Source organism: Oenanthe melanoleuca, chromosome 3, assembly GCF_029582105.1.
Source record: "Oenanthe melanoleuca isolate GR-GAL-2019-014 chromosome 3, OMel1.0, whole genome shotgun sequence".
Lineage (NCBI taxonomy): Eukaryota > Metazoa > Chordata > Aves > Passeriformes > Muscicapidae > Oenanthe > Oenanthe melanoleuca.
In genome coordinates this window covers 1,161,711-1,180,217 of record NC_079336.1, presented here as the reverse complement: position 1 = coordinate 1,180,217, position 18,507 = coordinate 1,161,711, and the positions used below count along the sequence as shown (strand labels likewise).

Below are 18,507 nucleotides of genomic sequence, written 5' to 3'. Positions count from 1 at the left end.
GTGACAGAGGGGACAGAGATGAGGATGTGGCACCTTTTAGGGGACAATGAATGGGACCAGAGAGAGGGGACAGAGAGGGACAGGATGGGGATGTGGCACAGGGATTTTGGGACCAGGCAGATGTGACAGAAACGAGGATGTGGCACCAGGTTAGGGGACAATTCAGGGACCAGAGGGGACAGAGATGAGGATGTGGCACTGGGTTCAGGGAAATGAAAGGACCAGAGAGAGGTGACAGAGAGGGACAGGATGGGGATGTGGCACCGGGTTCAGGGGACAAACAAATGACCTGACAGGGGTGACAGAGATGAGGATGTGGCACTGGGTCAGGGGACAATTAAAGGACTGGATAGAGGTGACAGAGAGGGACAGGGTTGGGGGACAATTCAGGGACCAGGCAGAGGTGACAGAGGGGACAGAGGTTGGATGTGGCATCTGATTAGGGGGACAATGAAGGGGACCAGAGAGACATGGGGGTGTGGCACCAGGATTTTGGGACAGTGAAGGGACCAGACAGAGGTGACAGAGATGGGAATGTGGCACCAGGTTAGGGGACAATTCAGGAGCCAGACAGATGTGACAGAGAGGGACAGGATGGGGGTGTGGCACCAGGTTCAGGGGACAATTCAGGGACCAGGCAGAGGTGACAGAGATGAGGATGTGGCACTGGGATTTTGGGACCAGGCAGAGGTGACAGAGGTGGGATGTGGCACCAGGCTGGGGGACAATGAGGGGACCAGAGAGACATGGGGGTGTGGCACCGGGATTTTGGGACAGTGAAGGGACTGGACAGAGGGGACAGAGGGGACAGAGATGAGAATGTGGCACTGGGCTCAGGGGACAATTCAGGGACCAGACAGAGGTGACAGAGAGGGACAGGATGGGGACCTGGCTCCAGGATTTTGGGGACATTTCAGGGACCAGACAGAGGGGACAAAGAGGGTCAGAATGGGGGTGTGGCCCCGGGATTTTGGGATAATTCAGGAACCAGAGAGGGACAGGATGGGGATGTGACAGCGGGTTCAGGGGACAACGAGGGGACCAGGCAGGGGTGACAGAGATGAGGATGTGGCACCGGGATTTCGGGACATCTCAGGGTAGAAATGACACGATGGGGATGTGGCGCCGCATTTGGGGGCTCCCAAATTTCCCCCCTCGCCGAGGCCAGCCCCGCTCGCTGCCGGGTCCCTGCCTGGCATGACGGTCACCTTTTGTCCCCGCAGGCAGGCAGGCGGTGACAAGTCCCGGCTGTCACCCGCCGGAGGGGCCGGGGGACGCTGATAAGGAGCAGGATCCAGGATTAATCTGCAGCGAGTCATTAACGGCGCTCGGGTGAGTCACAGCTCCCGCGAGGGGCCGGACCCCCCCGAAAACCGCTCAACCCCAAAAAACGCCGCTGCCACCCCCTGTCCCTGTCCCCGTGTCCCCAAGAGTCCCGCACACCCGTGGGAAAACGGGATGGGGATGGAAAACCCTCCTCGGGCATCCCCCGCCCCAAAATTCACTCAGGATGCTTTTAGGGTTTTTTTTTTTTGGGGGGGTGACAGCGGCTCCGAGCCCCTTCCTGACTTTCCCAGCCACGAATCCATGCGGAAAAAAAAAATTAAAAAAATTAAAAAAAAGAAAAAGGGATGCGTTTTTCCCCCCAGTGTTTTCCCTATTTTTTCCTCAATTCTTCCACATTTTTCTTATTTTTTCCCCATTTCTCCTCATTCTTTCCCCATTTCTCCAGTTTTTTTCCTCATTCTTTTCCCCCACATCTTTTTCTCTCATCTTTCCCCTTTCCCCACCTTTTTTCCCCCCATCCTTTCCCCACTTCCCCACATTTTTCCTCATTCTTTCCCCTTTTCCACCACGTTTTCCCCCATTCTTTCCCTTTTTCTCGCATTTTTACCTTGTTCTTTCCCCGTTTCCCCACATCTTTATCTTCCTCTTTCCCCCACATCTTTTTCTCTCATTTTTTCCCTTTTTCCTCACATTTTCCCCTCATTCTTTCTCTTTTCCTCACATTTTTCCCTTTATCTTTCCCCTTTTCCCCCACACCTTTTTCTCTCATTTTTTCCCATTTTCCCCACTTTTTTCCTCATTCTTTCCCCATTTCCAGCACGTTTTTTCCCATTCTTTTCCCCACATCTTTTTCTCTCATTCTTTCCCCTTTTCTCCAAATCTTTCCCTCTCATCCTTCCCCATTTCTCCACTTTTTTCCTCCATTCCTTCCCCATTTCTCCACTTTTTCCCTCATTCTTTCCCTTTCCCCCACATTTTTCCCTCATTCTTTCCCCACCTCTTTTCCTCTCACCCTTCCCCTTTCCCCCCGTGTTTTTCTCTCGTCCTTTCCCGTTTTCCCCACATTTTTCCTCATTCTTTCCCCCATATTTTGTTCTCATTCTTTCCCCTTTCCCCCACATTTTTCCTCCCATTCTTTCCCATTTTTCCCCAATTTAAAGAACATTTTTCCCCCTCTTTCCCAAAGGATTTTCCCACCGGTGCCTGGGGATGTCACAGCCACCCCCGCGGCTCCTCCAGGACACAAAATCTTCCTTTTCCTCCCCAAAAAAACCCCACCCCATCCATCCCAGAGCTCCCTCTGCCCCGAGGCTGAAATCCGGACTTGTTTTATTTTATCATTCCAAGCGCTTGGAATTACCCTCATTAATTTTGGAGAGGAACGATAAATAAAAAAAATTAAAAATAAATGAGATTTTTTTTGTTTTTTTCTGTTGGTTTTGTGGGTTTTTTTGTTTTTTGTTTTTTTTTTTCTGGAAATCCAGCCTGCGGTGGAGATAAGGGCGGGTTTATCCATCAGCACGAGCGGATTTTTCTGGGATGAGGTGGGAAAATCCATTGTGGGAGCAGCGGGAACGGGAATAAACCCCGGGAGAGGAGCTGGAAGGGGCAGCAGGTGCTGCCTCAGATGGGATTTTTTATCCGCTCGATTTGAGGCGATTTGAGGCCGTGGAGACGCTCCCAGCCCCTCTTCCCATGGGATTATCCCGGTTTTGGGATCGCCCCCAGCACCCCAAAAGCTCCAGCGTTTCCCGGTTTGGGATCATCCCGGAGCAAAACCATCCCAAATTCCTTTTTTTTTTTCCTTTTTCCCACCCTTCTCGAAGCCAAGGCCTGATCCAGAGGTGGATCCTTCATGGAAAGAGGGAAAGCTTTTCCCATTTAAAGAAAGAATTTTTTTTAAAAAATCACATTATTGTCAGAGAATCTCCCCCGGCCCTGCTCCCCCAAATCCTGGCGGGATTTTTTTTTTTTTTTTTTGGGGGGGTGGGGATTTGAGGGAAATCTGCGGGATTTGGGAATGATGGGGGTGGTGGTGGTTACAGATCCTTGGCGGAGAAATCAGCGCTGCCTTTTCGCGGTGCCCCTCAATCAGGTAATTGGCCATAATTGGCCAAAATGAGGCGCCGCGGTGTGACTGGAAAGGCAGATGGGAGCTGGCAAAAGGCGGCTTGGAGGTACAAAAATACAAAAATAAAAATCACCAATAATATATTTTTTTAACCCCCCGCACACCCAATCTCCTCAGCCCCTCATTCCTGATTTTTTTTTTTTTCTGGTGGAAGGGTGGCTCTAAAGCGAACAAAGCACCAGCACAAAAATATATATATATAAAATGAAGAAATAAAAAAATATCCCGTGTGATTTTTTTTTTTTTGGGGGTGATTTTAGGGGGAAGATCCCGGCGAAGTCGCGACTGGAAGGGGAAAGGAGCGGAAATACGGGATGGGCAAACTGCTGCCCCAAAAAATCCTCCCCCAAAAAATCAAATTCCCGCTTATCCCGGAGGGAAGCGCAGCACCCGCGGCTCCGGGCAGGCCACGCCGCCTCTTGTTGCATCCGCTGGATTTTGGGGCTGCAGAGCCAAACTTTTCCTCGGCGGGGACAGCGGGGCCGGATCCCTCCCGGCCAGTTGGAAAAAAGCAGGAAAAGCTGGAAAAAAAGGGGAAAAACCCCCAGAAATCGCGATCGGGCAGAGGAATTCCTACCTGCGCTGAGCTGCGGCTCCGGTCCCTCCGTGACTCGCGGGCTGAGCCGGAGCCGCGCGGGTTTTATAGCGCGGCCCCGCACCCCCGCCCCGCACACGTGCGCGCCGCTGAGCCCACCCCCGGCCGGCCCCGAAATCTCGGAACCCCGCGTCGCCCACCCTGCACCCTGTATCCCGCAGAGCCAGTCCCCAATCCCGAATCCCGAATCCCGAATCCCGAATCCCGCATCCCGCAATCCCGAATCCCGCATCCTCCATCCTCCATCCTGCATCCTGTATCCCGCAGAGCCAGTCCCGAATCCTGAATCCCGAATCCCGAATCCCGCAATCCCGAATCCCGCATCCCGCATCCCGCATCCTCCATCCTCCATCCTGTATCCTTGTACCCCGCAGAACCAGTCCCCAATCCCGAATCCCGAATCCCGAATCCCGAATCCCGAATCCCGAATCCCGCACCCTGTATCCCGCAGCGCCAGTCCCGCAGCCCCGGTCCCCAAATCCCGAATCCCGCACCCGGAATCCTGTATCCTGTATCCCGCAGCCCCAACCCCACAACCCCAATCCCGAATCCCGCAATCCCGCACCCGGAATCCTCCATCCTGCATCCTGCATCCTGCATCCTGTATCCCGCAGCCCCAACCACGAAATCCCGAATCCTGCATCCTGTATCCCGAATCTGGAATCCCGCAGCCCGAATCCCAAATCCTGCATCCTGTATCCCGCTTCCCAAATCCTGAATCCCGAATCCCACATCCCGCATCCTCCATCCTGCATCCTGTATCCCGCAGCCCCAGTCCCGCAGCCCCAATCCCGAAATCCCGCATCCTCCATCCTGCATCCTGTATCCTGCAGCCCGAATCTGGAATCCAGCAGCCTGAATCCTCAATCCCGCATCCCGCATCCTCCATCCTGCATCCTGTATCCAGAATCCCGCATCCTCCATCCTGCTTCCTGTATCCCGCAGCCCGAATCCCGAATCTGGAATCCTGCAGCCCAAATCCTAAATCCTCCATCCCGCATCCCGAAACCCGCAGCCCCAATCCCGGAATCCCGAATCCCTCATCCAGAATCCTGCATCCATTATCTCGCAGTTTGCAGCCCAAATCCGGAATCCCGCAGCCCCAGTCCCAAATCCTGTATCCCACATCCCGAATCCCGCATCCCACATCCCGCATCCTGCATCCCAAATCCCACATCCCAAATCCCCCAGCCCGAATCCTGTATCCCGAATCCCGCATCCTTCATCCCACATCCCATATCCGGACTCCAAAATCCCACATCTGAAATCCCTGAATCCAGAATCCTGCATCCTGCACGTGTCCCACATCCCGAATCTGAAATCCAGAATCCTGCATCCCGCATCCTCCTCTCATCCTGCATCCCATATCCCGCATCCTAAATCCTGCATCCCACATCTTCCCTGCATCCTAAATCCTCCCTGCACCCCACATCCCACATCCCACATCCCGCATCCTCCCTGCACCCCACACCCTGAATCCAAAATCCCGCATCCTGCATCTTCCCCGCATCCCAAATCCCGCATCCCAAATCCCAAATCCCGCATCCTGCATCTTCCCCGCATCCCAAATCCTGCACCCCGCATCCTCCCCGCATCCCAAATCCAAAATCCCGCACCCCGCATCCTCCCCGCATCCCAAATCCAGCACCCCGCATCCTCCCCGCATCTCACATCCAAAATCTCACATCCTCCTCACATCCTTCCCGCATCCCACACCCCACATCCCGAATCCGCACATCCTACACCCCACATCCTGTACTCTCCCTACATCCCACATCCCAAATCCCATATCCCAAATCCCAAATCCCCCATCCTGCATTCTCCCCATATCCTAAACCTCAAACCCCACGTCCCAAACCCCACATCCCATACCCCGAATCCCCCCATATCCTAAATCCCACATCCCACACCCCAAACCCCACATCCTAAATCCCACAGCCTGAATTCTCTCCACATCCCCAATCCCACACCCCAAATCCCAAATCCCGTATCCCTCATCCTCCCCAAATCCCACACCCCAAACCACACACCCCACATCCCAAACCCCACATCCCGCATCCTCCCCACACCCAAACCCCAAATCCCACATCCTGAATGTTCCCCACACCCAAACCCTGCACCCCACACCCCAAACCCCACACCCCATATCCTTCATCCCAAACCCCACACCCCAAACCCCACACCCCAAATCACACACCTCACATCCCAAACCCCACATCCCGCATCCTCCCCACACCCAAACCCCACATCCCAAATCCCACATCCTGAATCCTCTCAATCATGCCAAACCCCACACTCCACATCTCAAATTCCACACCCCACATCCTCCCCACATTCCAAATCCTATATCCTGTATTCTCCCCATATCCCAAATCCCACATCCTACATCCCAAATCCCATATCCCTCATCCTTCCCAAACCCCACACCCCAAATCCCACACCCCAAATCCCACACCTCACATCCCAAACCCCGTGGAGCTGCTCCCTGCCATGTCCCAGATCAATCCCAAACTCTTCCCAAAGGGAATTTTCCCACCTCAGACCCCTCAAATCCCACTCGTGAGTGTGGGGGTGGGATCATGGATTTGGGATTTGCTGGAGGAGCAGAAAATTCCGAAGTTTTGGGAATTCTAAGGATAACCTAAACAATGCTCCGGCTGCTGGAATTGGGAATTGGGATTTGGGAACTGGGAATTCAGATTTGGGAGTTGGGAATTGGGAATTGAGAATTGGGATTTGGGAGCTGGGAATTGGGAACTGGGAATTGGGAACAGGGAATTGGGATTTGGGAACAGGGAACTGGGAATTGGGAATAGGGAATTGGGAGTTTGGATTTGGGAATTGGGAATAGGGAACTGGAAATAGGGAATTGGGATTTGGGATTTGGGAGTTCAGAACTGGGAACTGGGATTTGGGATTTGGGAATTAAGAATTGGGAATTGAGAATTGGGAATGGGGAACTGGGATTTGGGAAGAGAATGGGGAATTGGGAGTTTGGATTTGGGAATTGGGAATTGGGAACTGGGAATTGGGAACAGGGATTTGGGATTTGGGAACAGGGCACTGGGAATGGGGAACTGGGAATGGGGACCTGGGAATTAGGAATAGGGAATAGAGAATTGGGATTTGGGATTTAGGAACTGGGATTTGGGAATTGGGAATTGGGAGCTGGGAGCTGGGAGCTGGGAGCTGGGAACTGGGAACTGGGATTTGGGAATTGGGAATTGAGATTTGGGGTTTGGGAACTGGGATTTGGGAATTGGGAATTGGGAATAGGGAACTGGGAATAGTGAATTGGGAGTAGGGAATTGGGATTTGGGGAATGGGGAACTGGGATTTGGGAACTGGGATTTGGGATTTGGGATTTGGGATTTGGGAAGTGGGAAAGGCCAAACCTTCACCTCCAATAGTTTCTCCCACAAATCAGCCCCATCCCAAATTCTCCTGCATTTTAGTGGGAATTTTTAGGGAAAATACAATGGGATGAGAACCTGGATTTGGGGAGTTTTTAGGGACTTCAATCCCAAAATTGCCTTTTTTGGGGGTTTATTGCCAAAAATGATTGAGGGATTGGAATGGGATTGGATCAAGATTTTTTTGTTTTTGTTTTTTTTTTTTGTTTTTTTTTTTGTTTTTTTTTGTTTTTTTTTTTTTTTGTTTTTTTTTTTTTTTTGTTCAAATGATGGAAATCAATGAATGCGAGCCCCAAAATCACAGAATCCTGGAATTTGGGTGGGAAAAGACCTTAAGGATTATCCCATTCCAACTCATTCCATGTCCAGGAGTGGATGATCCAGCTGGGAATTTTCCCAGTTTGGAAAAATCACCTCATCAGCGCCATTTCCATGGGGGAAAAAAATTCTTGATTTCAGCAAATCCCTCCCAAAATAATAATAATAATAATAATAATAATAATAATAATAATAATAATAATAATAATAATAATAATAATAATAATAATACTAATACTAATACTAATAATAATAATAATAATAATAATAATAATAATAATAATAATAATTTAAAAATTCCAGGAGCTGCTTTTAACCCAAATTCCTGCTGGATTTTGGGATCACGGCTCCTCCAAGGTCTCCTGATTCTCATGGGATAAAAATAAAATATTCCCTAAGGAAAAAAATCTTGGAGAGGAACCAGGTTGGAGCCGGTGACTCATTCCCACCTGGAATTCTTCTGGAATTCCGTGTGTCCTCCCCACATCCATCGGGTTTCTGGAAAATCCCCGCGGTCGCTGGGGGTGGAAAAATGAGATTTTGTCCCGATTTGGGTTTTTTCCCTTTGTTTTTGGGATGAGAATGGAGCAGATCCCAAATCCAGTGGGAATGGGTGGGATTTTGGGAAGGAATTCCCGGCTGGGCTGGAATTCCCAGAGAATCACTGGGATGCCCAAGGATGGATATCCCAGGATAAGGAGCTGGAGGAATTCCCAAGTTTTTCATGGATTTGGGAGAAGTCAGAGCTGCCAGAGGACCGGGAATTTTGGGATATGGAGACAATTCCAGAGGGGGAAGGGTTGAGGAATCAGGGATTTGTGGGAATAGGAGGGATAAATCCAGGAATAAATCCAGGATATCCAAGGAAAACGGGGAAGGGAAGAGCCACAAATCCTGGGAAAATTGGAATTCCTCTCCTGGATGCAAAACTTCAAGAAATACAGAACTAAGTGGAAAAATCATATTTTCACTGCCCCAAAATCCTGGGAATTAGGAGAAGAGCTGGAAATTCCCTGGGAGTGGAAATGTAGGGGGTGACACAAATTTTGGGATCGTGGGAAGCTCTGGGGTTGGAATGAGATGAACTCTAAGTCTCTTCCAATCCCAAACACCCCAAAATTCCAGGATTTTATGATTCGTTTCCAGGTGTTTGATGTCACCATGCCTTAGAGGGCTGCAGGGCTATCTGCCAGAATTATATTAATTTATAAATATTTATAATATTAATTTATAAATATAAATTAGATTTTTATAAATAAATTGATTAAAAATGCTTTTTTTTTTTTTTTTTTTTTTAATAAATCAAGGCTGCTAAGTCAAGGCAGGGAAGAGGCCGCATTCTCTTGCCTTGTCCATTCACCTCGCTGGTCAAAAGGACAGAGGGAGAGCAGGACGGACAGACAGACAGATGAAGAAATCAGTCCAGCGCTCTCCGCCTTTTGCGAGATTTGACCTCAGCGCACACCCGTCGTCTGCCGCAGAGGCTGCTGGGAGTTGTAGTTTTCAGTTAGCGCCAGCATTGCGCACGCGCAGCACGGAGGGCGGAGGAGGAGGCGTTCGCTGATTGGCTGAGATGCGGGCGGTGGGCGGGGTTAGAGGCAGTGGCGGGAATTGCGGCTGTCGGGGAGCTCGGCGCGAGCGGCACCGGTGAGAGCGGGAGGGGAAACGGCTGAGGGGGAACGCGGAGAGGGAACCGAACCGAGCGGCTGAGGGGGAACCGGCCCGGGCGGCTGAGGGGGAACGCGGAGAGGGAACCGAACCGAGCGGCTGAGGGGGAACCGAACCGAGCGGCTGAGTGGGAGCGCGGTGAGGGGAACGTGGTGAGGGGCAACGGGCTGAGCGGCTGAGGGGGAGCGCGATGAGGGGAACCGGCCCGAGCGGCTGAGGGGGAACCGAACCGAGCGGCTGAGGGGAACCGAACCTGGTCATTGTGAGTGCTGGGGCTGAGGGGAACCGAACCGGGTCACTGTGAGTGCAGGGGCTGAGGGGAGCCCGGGTCACTGTGAGTGCTGGGGCTGCAGCGTTCCTCTCCTGAGGGTGGAGAAGGTTTTGGGGTGGGGAGCCTTAGGTAAGAAGCAGGGAAAGGCTGGGAGTGAGGGGATGTTTTAAAGGAGCCAGGGGGTAAGGGTGGTAAAAGGGGCTGAGGTGAAGAAGGGGGTGAGGACTTGGCTGGGGAAGGAGCTTTAGGTAAGAAGTAGGGAAAGGCTGGGAGTGAGGGAATGGGGGGTGAAGGTGGTAAAAAGGGCTGAGGTGAGGAAGGTGACAAGGGCTTGGCTGGGGAGGGGGTTTAGGTGAGATGCTGGGAGGAACTGAGCCTGAGGGGCTGCTGGAGCTGGGGAAGGATACAAGGACTTGGCTGGGGAGGGGAAGGAGCTTTAGGCAGGAAACGGGGAAAGGCTGGAAGTGAGGGAATGGCGGGGGTGAGGGTGGGAAAAGGGGCTGAGGTGGCCAAGGGGCCTGAAGTTGCCAAGGGGTCTTGAGTGAGAAATGGGGAAGAGCCTGGCCTGGAGTGGGGCTGATGATGGGAAAAGGGGCTGAGGTTGAGGTGGGCAAGGGGTATTGAGATGTTGGAAGGGACTGGGGTGCAGCAGGATGGGAAGGATTGAGGGGGTGTTTTTAATTGGGATGGGTGCAGGGGGAGGTCGGGGTTTGGAGCCGTGGGAGCTGCTCCAGGAAGGAGTGAGGGAATCAGCTGGGAGAGGGCTGAGTGGAAAGATGGGATTTGGGAAAGCTGCTCTGTGGGTTTGGAGAGGGAGGGAGATTTGGGAATGGGGGCTTTGAAGGCAGCAGAAAGTGAGGTAGGAAGTTTGAAAGGGGAAAGAATTAATGTGGGTTTTGGGGTAAATTTAGGGAGGAGAAGGGGGAAGAGGGACCTGCAGTGGGAGTTTGTACTGGATAAAGGAAAGAGGAATAATCTGGAATGCGGGGGGGTCTGGGAGCAGGACAGGGAGCTTGAGGTGAAGTTTGGGGTCAGTTTGCGAAGGGCTGGAGAACAGGGCACGCAGGAAATTGGTGCTGGAAGTGCAGGGACATGACAGGCAAGAAAATTCCGTGCAGGAAAAAGCTCCAGCACAAAACCAGCACTTGTGGCCAACTTCATTTATTGAAAAGTCAATCCTGGATCCCAGGGGGTCTCGCCTTCCCCCTGCCCCCCGCGCAGGGAACGTGCCCACAGAGCCCTGCTCCTTCCTCAGGGATCGATGGCGCTTCCCAGGCGCTCGGATCCCGCTGTGCTGCCGGGGCTGTGCCGGAGGACGGCTCCCAGTTACCATGGATATGGTTCAGCTGCCTCTCCTCAGGAAACCGCTCAGCTCACAGGGAGAGTTTGAGTCTTGTCCTGGTGTGAAGGACAGGTGTCTGCTGAGAAAGGCAGGAGACTCTCTTCGAAATGGAGAATGTAAACCCCCTCCCTCCAAATTATTATTATAATTTTGAAATTAAGGGGCTCTCAGGCAAAGATATGGGAATTAGGAATAACAGTTCTTTACTAGGAAAATTAAAATAGAAATGCAGTATTACACAGAACAATCCCAACCCCTGCCAGAGTCAGAATCCAAGCTGACACCCGTCAGTCAGTCAGGGTGTTGGCACAGTCCCATTCAATGGTGGCTGCATCCTCCTGCAGGGGCAGATGTGGTTCAGCTGGAGCAGTGCTCCTGGAGAAGGTGCAGTTTCCTCTGAAGCTCCAGGGATGATGTGCAAAGGTCCAGTTTTCCTCTGGAATCCAGTGGCAAAGGCTGCTCTGCTGTTCCAAATCTCAGTTTTTCTCTGGGTAGGAAAGGCTTGGCTCCTCCCCTGGCTGGAGCATCTCCCAGTGGGATGATGGAATTTTATCAGTCATGCCCTGGGACTCACTGGCCATGAACAGGAGATATCTCCTGGAGGGAGGATGGGCTGTGGGAAGATAAAGATGATTGCCCAGCTGGTTTAAAGATGGCCCATGAGCAGATAATGTGTGCCAGGAGATCAGGGTCACTGCCCCAGCTGGTTTAACAGATGGGGACAGAATTCACATTTCTGGCCACATCAGCCCAACACAAGTCTAAAAGTTGATTTTTTTTTCTGTTTCAATCATCCTCTCTCAGGTTTCCCTGCCATGAATCCAAACCATCCCTGACTCCCGAGGGTGGGATGGCTGAGGAGGAAGCCAAGTACAGCATCCTGCGGGAGGTGGGGCGGGGCAGCTACGGGGTGGTTTACGAGGCCGTGGCCAACCGCACCAAGCGGTGAGTGGCCATCAAGAGGATGCACTGCAACGCCCCCGAGAACGCCGAGCTGGCCCTGCAGGAATTCCGGGCCCTGCGCCGCATCCGGCGGCAGCACCGGAACGTGCTCCAGCTGGAGGAGTGCGTCCTGCAGCACGGCCGCCGCTTCCAGCCCCTGGCGGACGGGGAGCCCGGCAGGCCCCGCTGCTGGTGGAGACGTGCCTGAAGGGGCGGCGCTGCGCGGGGCCGCGCGCAGGCTGCTGGCTGTGGTTGGTGACCATGAACGAGTTCCTGCTGGCGCGCCGCCCCGACGCGCGGCTCAACGCGCGCTTCACGCGCCAGCTCAGCGGCGCCGTGGCCTTCCTGCACCGGCACCGCATCCTGCACCGCGGCCTCAAAGCCGACAACATCCTGGTGGGCCCGTGGTCAAGGTGAGAGGGGCTGGGGATGGGGGAGGGAGGTGCTGGGGGTGTCCAGCTTAGAGAACGGAGGGAACCAGGAACTCCTCAGAGCCCTTCAAGGAATTTGGGAATGTTCATCTGGAGAAGAGAAGGATCCTCAGAGCCCTTCCAGGAGTTTGGTGAATCCAGCCTGGAGAAGAGAAGGATCCAGGAACTCCTCAGACCTCCTCCCAGGAATTTGGGAATGTTCATCTGGAGAAGAGAAGGGCCCTCAGAGCCCTTCCAGGAGTTTGGTGAATGCAGCCTGGAGAAGAGAAGGATCCAGGAACTCCGCAGAGCTCCTTCCAGGAGTTTGGGAGGGTTCACCAGGAGAAGAGAAGGATCCTCAGAGCCCTTCCAGGAGTTTGGGAGTGTCCAGCCTGGAGAAGAGAAGGATCCAGGAACTCCTCAGAGCCCTTCAAGGAATCTGGGAATGTTCATCTGGAGAAGAGAAGGACCCTCAGAGCCCTTCCAGGCGTTTGGTGAATCCAGCCCGGAGAAGAGATGGATCCAGGAACTCCTCAGAGCTCCTCCCAGGAATTTGGGAGTGTTCATCTGGAGAGGAGAAGGACTCTCAGAGCCCTTCCAGGAGTTTGAGAGTGTTTACCAGGAGAAGAAAAGGATCCTCAGAGCCCTTCTAGGAGCTGGAAGTGTCCAGCCTGGAGAAGAGAAGGATCCAGAAACTCCTCAGATATCCTTCCAGGAGCTGGGAATGTCCAGCCTGGAGAGGAGAAGGATCCTCAGAGCCCTTCCAGGTGGTGGGAGTGCTTATCTGGAGAAGAGAAGAATCCAGAAACTCCTCAGAGCTCCTTCCAGGAGCTGGGAATGTCCAGCCTGGAGAGGAGAAGGATCCTCAGAGCCCTTCCAGGCGGTGGGAGTGCTCATCTGGAGAAGAGAATGACCCTCAGAGCTCTTTCTAGTAGCTGGGAATGTTCACCTGGAGAAGGGAAGGATCCAAGAACTCCTCAGAGCCTTTTCAGGAGCTGGGAATGCTCACCTGGAGGAGGATCCTCAGAGCCCTTCCAGGAGTTTGGGAATGCTTACCTGGAGAGGAGAAGGATCCTCAGAGCCCTTCCAGGAGTTTGGGAGTGTTCAGCTGGAGAAAGGAAAGATCCAGGAACTCCTCAGAGTCCTTCCAGGAATTTGGGAGTGTTCATCTGGAGAAAAGAAGGCTCCAGGAAGATCTCAGAGCCTTTCCACGGCCTAAAGGGGCTCCAGGAAAGCTGGAATTTGGTAGAGGGCTGGAGAGCCAGGAGCCAGGGAATGGGGAGCTTGGGAAGGAATTCCCGGCTGGGAGGGTGGGGAGGGGCTGGGCTGGAATTCCCAGAGAATCCCTGGGAGTGTCCAAGGAAAGGTTGGACTCCCTGTGACATGGCAGGGAGCTGGAGCTGGATGATTTTTGAGATCCTTCCCAGCCCAAACCACTCCGTGATCCCACAATTCCGAGCTCCCACATCACATTCGGTGGAATGTGATAGATCTTGGGACACTTGAACATTTTGCCCTGGTGCTCCTTTTTTGCTTCCCAAATTGCTTCCCTGGACTTTCAGGGAAAGTGGGAATTGTCTCCGTGGAGGAAAAGACTGACTTAGTGCAGTGCTCGTAGCCCTGAGATGGAAATCTGGCCCAGCTTTACAGAAAGTTCCAGGAATTCCACCCAGATCATTCCTCAGAATCTCAAAAGTTCCACCCAGATAATCCCTTAGAATCCAAAAAATTCCACCCAGATAATTCCTTAGAATCTCAGGAATTCCACCCAGCTCGTTCCCAACTCAGAATCCCAAGAATTCCACCCAGCTCTTTCCAAACCCAAAATCCCATGAATTCCACTCATCTCATCCCTCAGAATCCCAAGATTTCCACCCAGCTCATTCCTAGTCCAAAATCCCAATAATTCCACCCTATCATTCCTTAGAATCCCACCTGGCTCATCCCTCAGAATCCCAAAGGTTCCACCCAGCTCATCCCTTTGAATCCCAGAAATTCCACCCAGATCCTTCCTCAGAATCCCAAGATTTCCACCCAGATCATTTCCAACCCAAAATCCCAAGAATTCCACCCAGCTTAGAATCTCAGAAATTCCACCCAGATTGTTCCCAATTCAGGATTCCAGGAATTCCACCCAGCCCATTCCTCAGAATCTCAGTAATTCCACCCAGCTCATTCCTTAGAATCCTAAAAATTCAATCCAGATCATTCCCAACTCGGAATCCCAAAAATTCCTCCCAGCTCATTCCGTAGAATCCCAGGAATCTTATCCAGCTCACTCCCAACTCAGAATCCCAAGATTTCCACCCAGATCATTCCCAACCCAAAATGCCATGAATTCCACCCAGTTTAGAATCCCAGAAGTTCCACCCAGATAATTCCCCACTCAGGATCTCAGGAATTCTACCCAGCTTAGAATGCCAGAAGTTCCACCCAGATCATTCCTAGAATCTCAGGAATTTCACCCAGGTCATTCCAAACTTAGAATTCCACCCAGATCATTCCTAACCCAAAATCCCAAGAATTCCACCTGGATCATTCCTAACCCAAAATCCCATGACTTCCACTCATCTCATCCCTCAGAATCCCAAGAATTCCACCCTGATTATTCCTCAGAATCTCAGGAATTCCACCCAGATTATTCCTAACTCAGAATCCCAACAATTCCACCCATCTCATCGCTCAGAATCCCAACAATTCCACCCAGCTCATTCCTTAGAATCCCAAGAATTCCAACCAGGTCATTCCTTAGAATCCCAACAGTTCACCCAGCTCATTCCAGACACAGAATGATCTTTACCCAGATAATTTCTTAGAATCTCAGGAATTCTGCCCAGCTCATCCCTAACTCAGAATCCCAGGAATTCCACCCTTCTCATCCCTCAGAATCCCTAAAGTTCCACCCAGATCATTCCCAACCCAAAATGCCATGAATTCCACCCAGTTTGGAATCCCAAAAATTCCACCCAGATCATTCTTAACTCAGAATCCCAGGAATTCCACTGAGCTTGTTCCCAACTCAGGATCCCAAGAATTAGAATGCCCAAAGTTCCACACAGATCATTCTCAGAATCCCAAGAATTCCACCAGCTCATTCCTAACCCAAAATCCCATGAATTCCATCCATCTCATCCCTCAGAATCCCAAGAATTCCACCCTGATTATTCCTCAGAATCTCAGGAATTCCACCCAGATCATTCCTAACTCAGAATCCCAACAATTCCACCCAGCTCATCCCTTAGAATCCCAAAAATTCCACTCAACTCATTCCTCAGAATCTCAGGAATTCCACCCAGCTCACTCCCAACTCAGAATCCCAAGAATTCCACCCAGATCCTTCCTCAGAATCCCATAAATTCCACCCAGATAATTCCTCAGAATCCCAGAAATTTCACCCAGATCATTCCCAACTCAGAATCTCATGAATTCCACTCATCCCTAACTCAGAATCCCATGAATTCCACCCAGCTCATCCCTCAGAATCCCGAAAATTCCAGAAATGGATTTCCCAGCCACCAGCAGCCAGTCCCGTTATTTCTCTGCCCGTCGCCATCCGCAGGTGGCGGATTTCGGGCTGAGCGCGGTGTGTTTCTTTTTTTTTCTTTTTTTTTTCTTTTTTTTTTCTTTTTTTCTTACTTTTTTCTTATTTTTTCTTTTTTTTTTCTTTTTTTTTTCTTTTTTTTTTTCTTTTTTTTTATTTTTTTCTTTTTTTCTTACTTTTTTCTTATTTTTTTCTCTTTTTTAATTTTTATATTTTTATATTTTTCCTTTTATTTCCCCCCCTTTTTTCTTTTTTCTTTTTTATTTTTTCCTTCCTTTTTTCCTTTTTTTTTCCTTTTTTTTTCCTTCTTTTTTCCTTCTTTTTTCCTTCTTTTTTCCTTCCTTTTTTCCTTCCTTTTTTCCTTCCTTTTTTCTTTCCCTTTTTTAAATCTTTCCTTTCCTTTCCTTTCCTTTCCTTTCCTTTCCTTTCCTTTCCTTTCCTTTCCTTTCCTTTCCTTTCCTTTCCTTTCCTTTCCTTTCCTTTCCTTTCCTTTCCTTTCCTTTCCTTTCCTTTCCTTTCCTTTCCTTTCCTTTCCTTTCCTTTCCTTTCCTTTCCTTTCCTTTCCTTTCCTTTCCTTTCCTTTCCTTTCCTTTCCTTTCCTTTCCTTTCCTTTCCTTTCCTTTCCTTTCCTTTCCTTTCCTTTCCTTTCCTTTCCTTTCCTTTCCTTTCCTTTCCTTTCCTTTCCTTTCCTTTCCTTTCCTTTCCCTTTTTTTTCTTTTATTCCTTTTTTTCTTTTTCCCCCCTTTTTTCCCTTTCCCCCCTTTTTTTATTTCCTCCTTTCTTCCTTTCTTCCCTTTTTCCTTTTTTTCATTTTTTTTTCTTTTTCCCTGTTTCCTCTCCTTCCCCACCCTTGCTCCCCTTTTTCCCCTTTCCCCTTTTCTCCCCCTTTTCCCCTCCCTTCCCCCCACCCCCCCTTTTCCCCTTTTTTTCCCCTTTCCCCACTTTTCCCCTTTTTTTTCTTTTTTTCCCCCAGGCATTTCCACCCCCTGGAATTCCACCATTCCAGCCTTAGGTGGAATTTCAACCACCTTGGCTGAAACTGGGTTGGTCCCCAAGGTCCCATCCAACCCATTCTGTTGTGCTTTAAGCGTGGCTTTTCCCAGGAATTAAAAAAAAAAAACCCAAAAAACCCAAAACAAACAAAAAAAACCACCCAAAAAACCCAAACCCAAATTGTGGTTTTCTGGGTGCCTGGATTTGGAAAAGAACTGGGTGAAAAAAAAAACCAAAAACAACCAACAACTCAATTTCCTCAGGATTTGTCACTCCTCACACAGAGAGGATTTCCAGGTCTTCAAGGTGCATTGGGAAAATGCTGATCTTCCCAAATCCATGTTTTATTTGGAAAATCCTCCTTGCCAGATTTATCACAGAAATTCTGGAGAGTTTAAAGGTTAAAGGAAAAATCATTCCTGGTTTTTCTGTCCTTCCTTCCTTTAAGGAACGCTCTCCAAAAATGGATTTGGCCCTAATGCTGATCAGAAACTGAGAAAAATTAATTTTAGCTGTTGGTGAGGTGACTGAAAATGTTCCCAAATCCCCTCTGGAATTGGGTTCATGGATCTGCTTGCCTGGGGATCATCCAGAGCTCCAAAAGAGAATTCCAAGGAGCCAGAAAATAAACTGGGAATAGGATATTCCAGCTGGAATTTGGAACTGGAATATCCAGTTGTCTCCCAGGGAGAGAACTCCCACATTCCCCCTGGGAATTCTTGCTCCTGCCTGATTCCAGAGCGGGATTTCTCGGTGGAAAATCCACCTGGGAGAGAGGAGGATGCTCATTTGCATAATAATTGGAGATATTTTCCCCAGGCTCTGAGCTCATCCCTTCCCCTGCCTGTCTTCCCTTTCAACATTTCCAGTTGTTGCCTTTCCCCCACTTTTAAATTCTATTATTTTTTTTCCCCTGTCTCCGGAGTGGGTTCCACTCAAATTCCATTTTGAATTCCTTTTAAAATTTCCTTTGATAAATGTTTTCTTCTAGAAAGGAGGAAATGGCTGCAGCTGAGAGAAAAATTCCCTTCAGAGATCCCACCCAAAATTCCCTCTTTGCCTGGCACAGCTGGAATCTGGGGTTTTCCTGGTGGTTTTGGGAGCCAGTTCATCATTCCCAGCTTCCAGGGGGGAAAGATTTTAGGAGGGAATTGACCAAATTTACATTTCCCTCTCCATAGGCTAGGAGGAGAAATTGGAGATTTTAGGAGGGAATTGACCAAATTCACCTTTACCTCCCCTGGCCTAGGAGGAGAAATTGAGGATTTTAGGAGGGAATTAACCAAATTTACATTTATCTCTCCTGGGCAAGGAGGAGAAATTGGGGATTTTAGGAGTGAATTGACCAAATTCACATTTTCCTCCCTCTGACCTAGGAGGAGAAATTGAGGATTTTTTAACTGAGCCAAATTTTGTGTTTAACTCTTAACCCCCACCCCCAAGCAGAGTTTCCACCAACATTCCTGATTTTTTTTTTCCCTCCAAAACACTGATTTTTTTGGGGGTGGATTCTCCCAGCCTAACCCAACTCTCCGTTTGCAGGAACTTACATCTGCCAAGGCGAGGAGCTGATCCCGCTGGGAGAGGCTCTGCTGG

At 50.3% G+C, this 18,507-nt stretch overlaps 1 protein-coding gene and 1 pseudogene across 1 annotated transcript in view; one reads left to right on the top strand and one right to left on the bottom strand.

Moving 5' to 3' along the window:
- The first annotated feature begins 11,875 nt into the window (after positions 1–11,875).
- Positions 11,876–15,955, top strand: LOC130251878 (serine/threonine-protein kinase PDIK1L-like; annotated as a pseudogene).
- Positions 15,956–18,093: 2,138 nt separating this feature from the next.
- The window catches only part of ADCY3 (adenylate cyclase 3), a 39,174-nt gene continuing 38,760 nt past the window's right edge, over positions 18,094–18,507 (bottom strand). The window contains exon 20 of the mRNA XM_056488874.1: positions 18,094–18,156. Within this exon, the coding sequence (XP_056344849.1) occupies positions 18,094–18,156 (63 nt within the window). The remainder of the gene's footprint in view (positions 18,157–18,507) is intronic.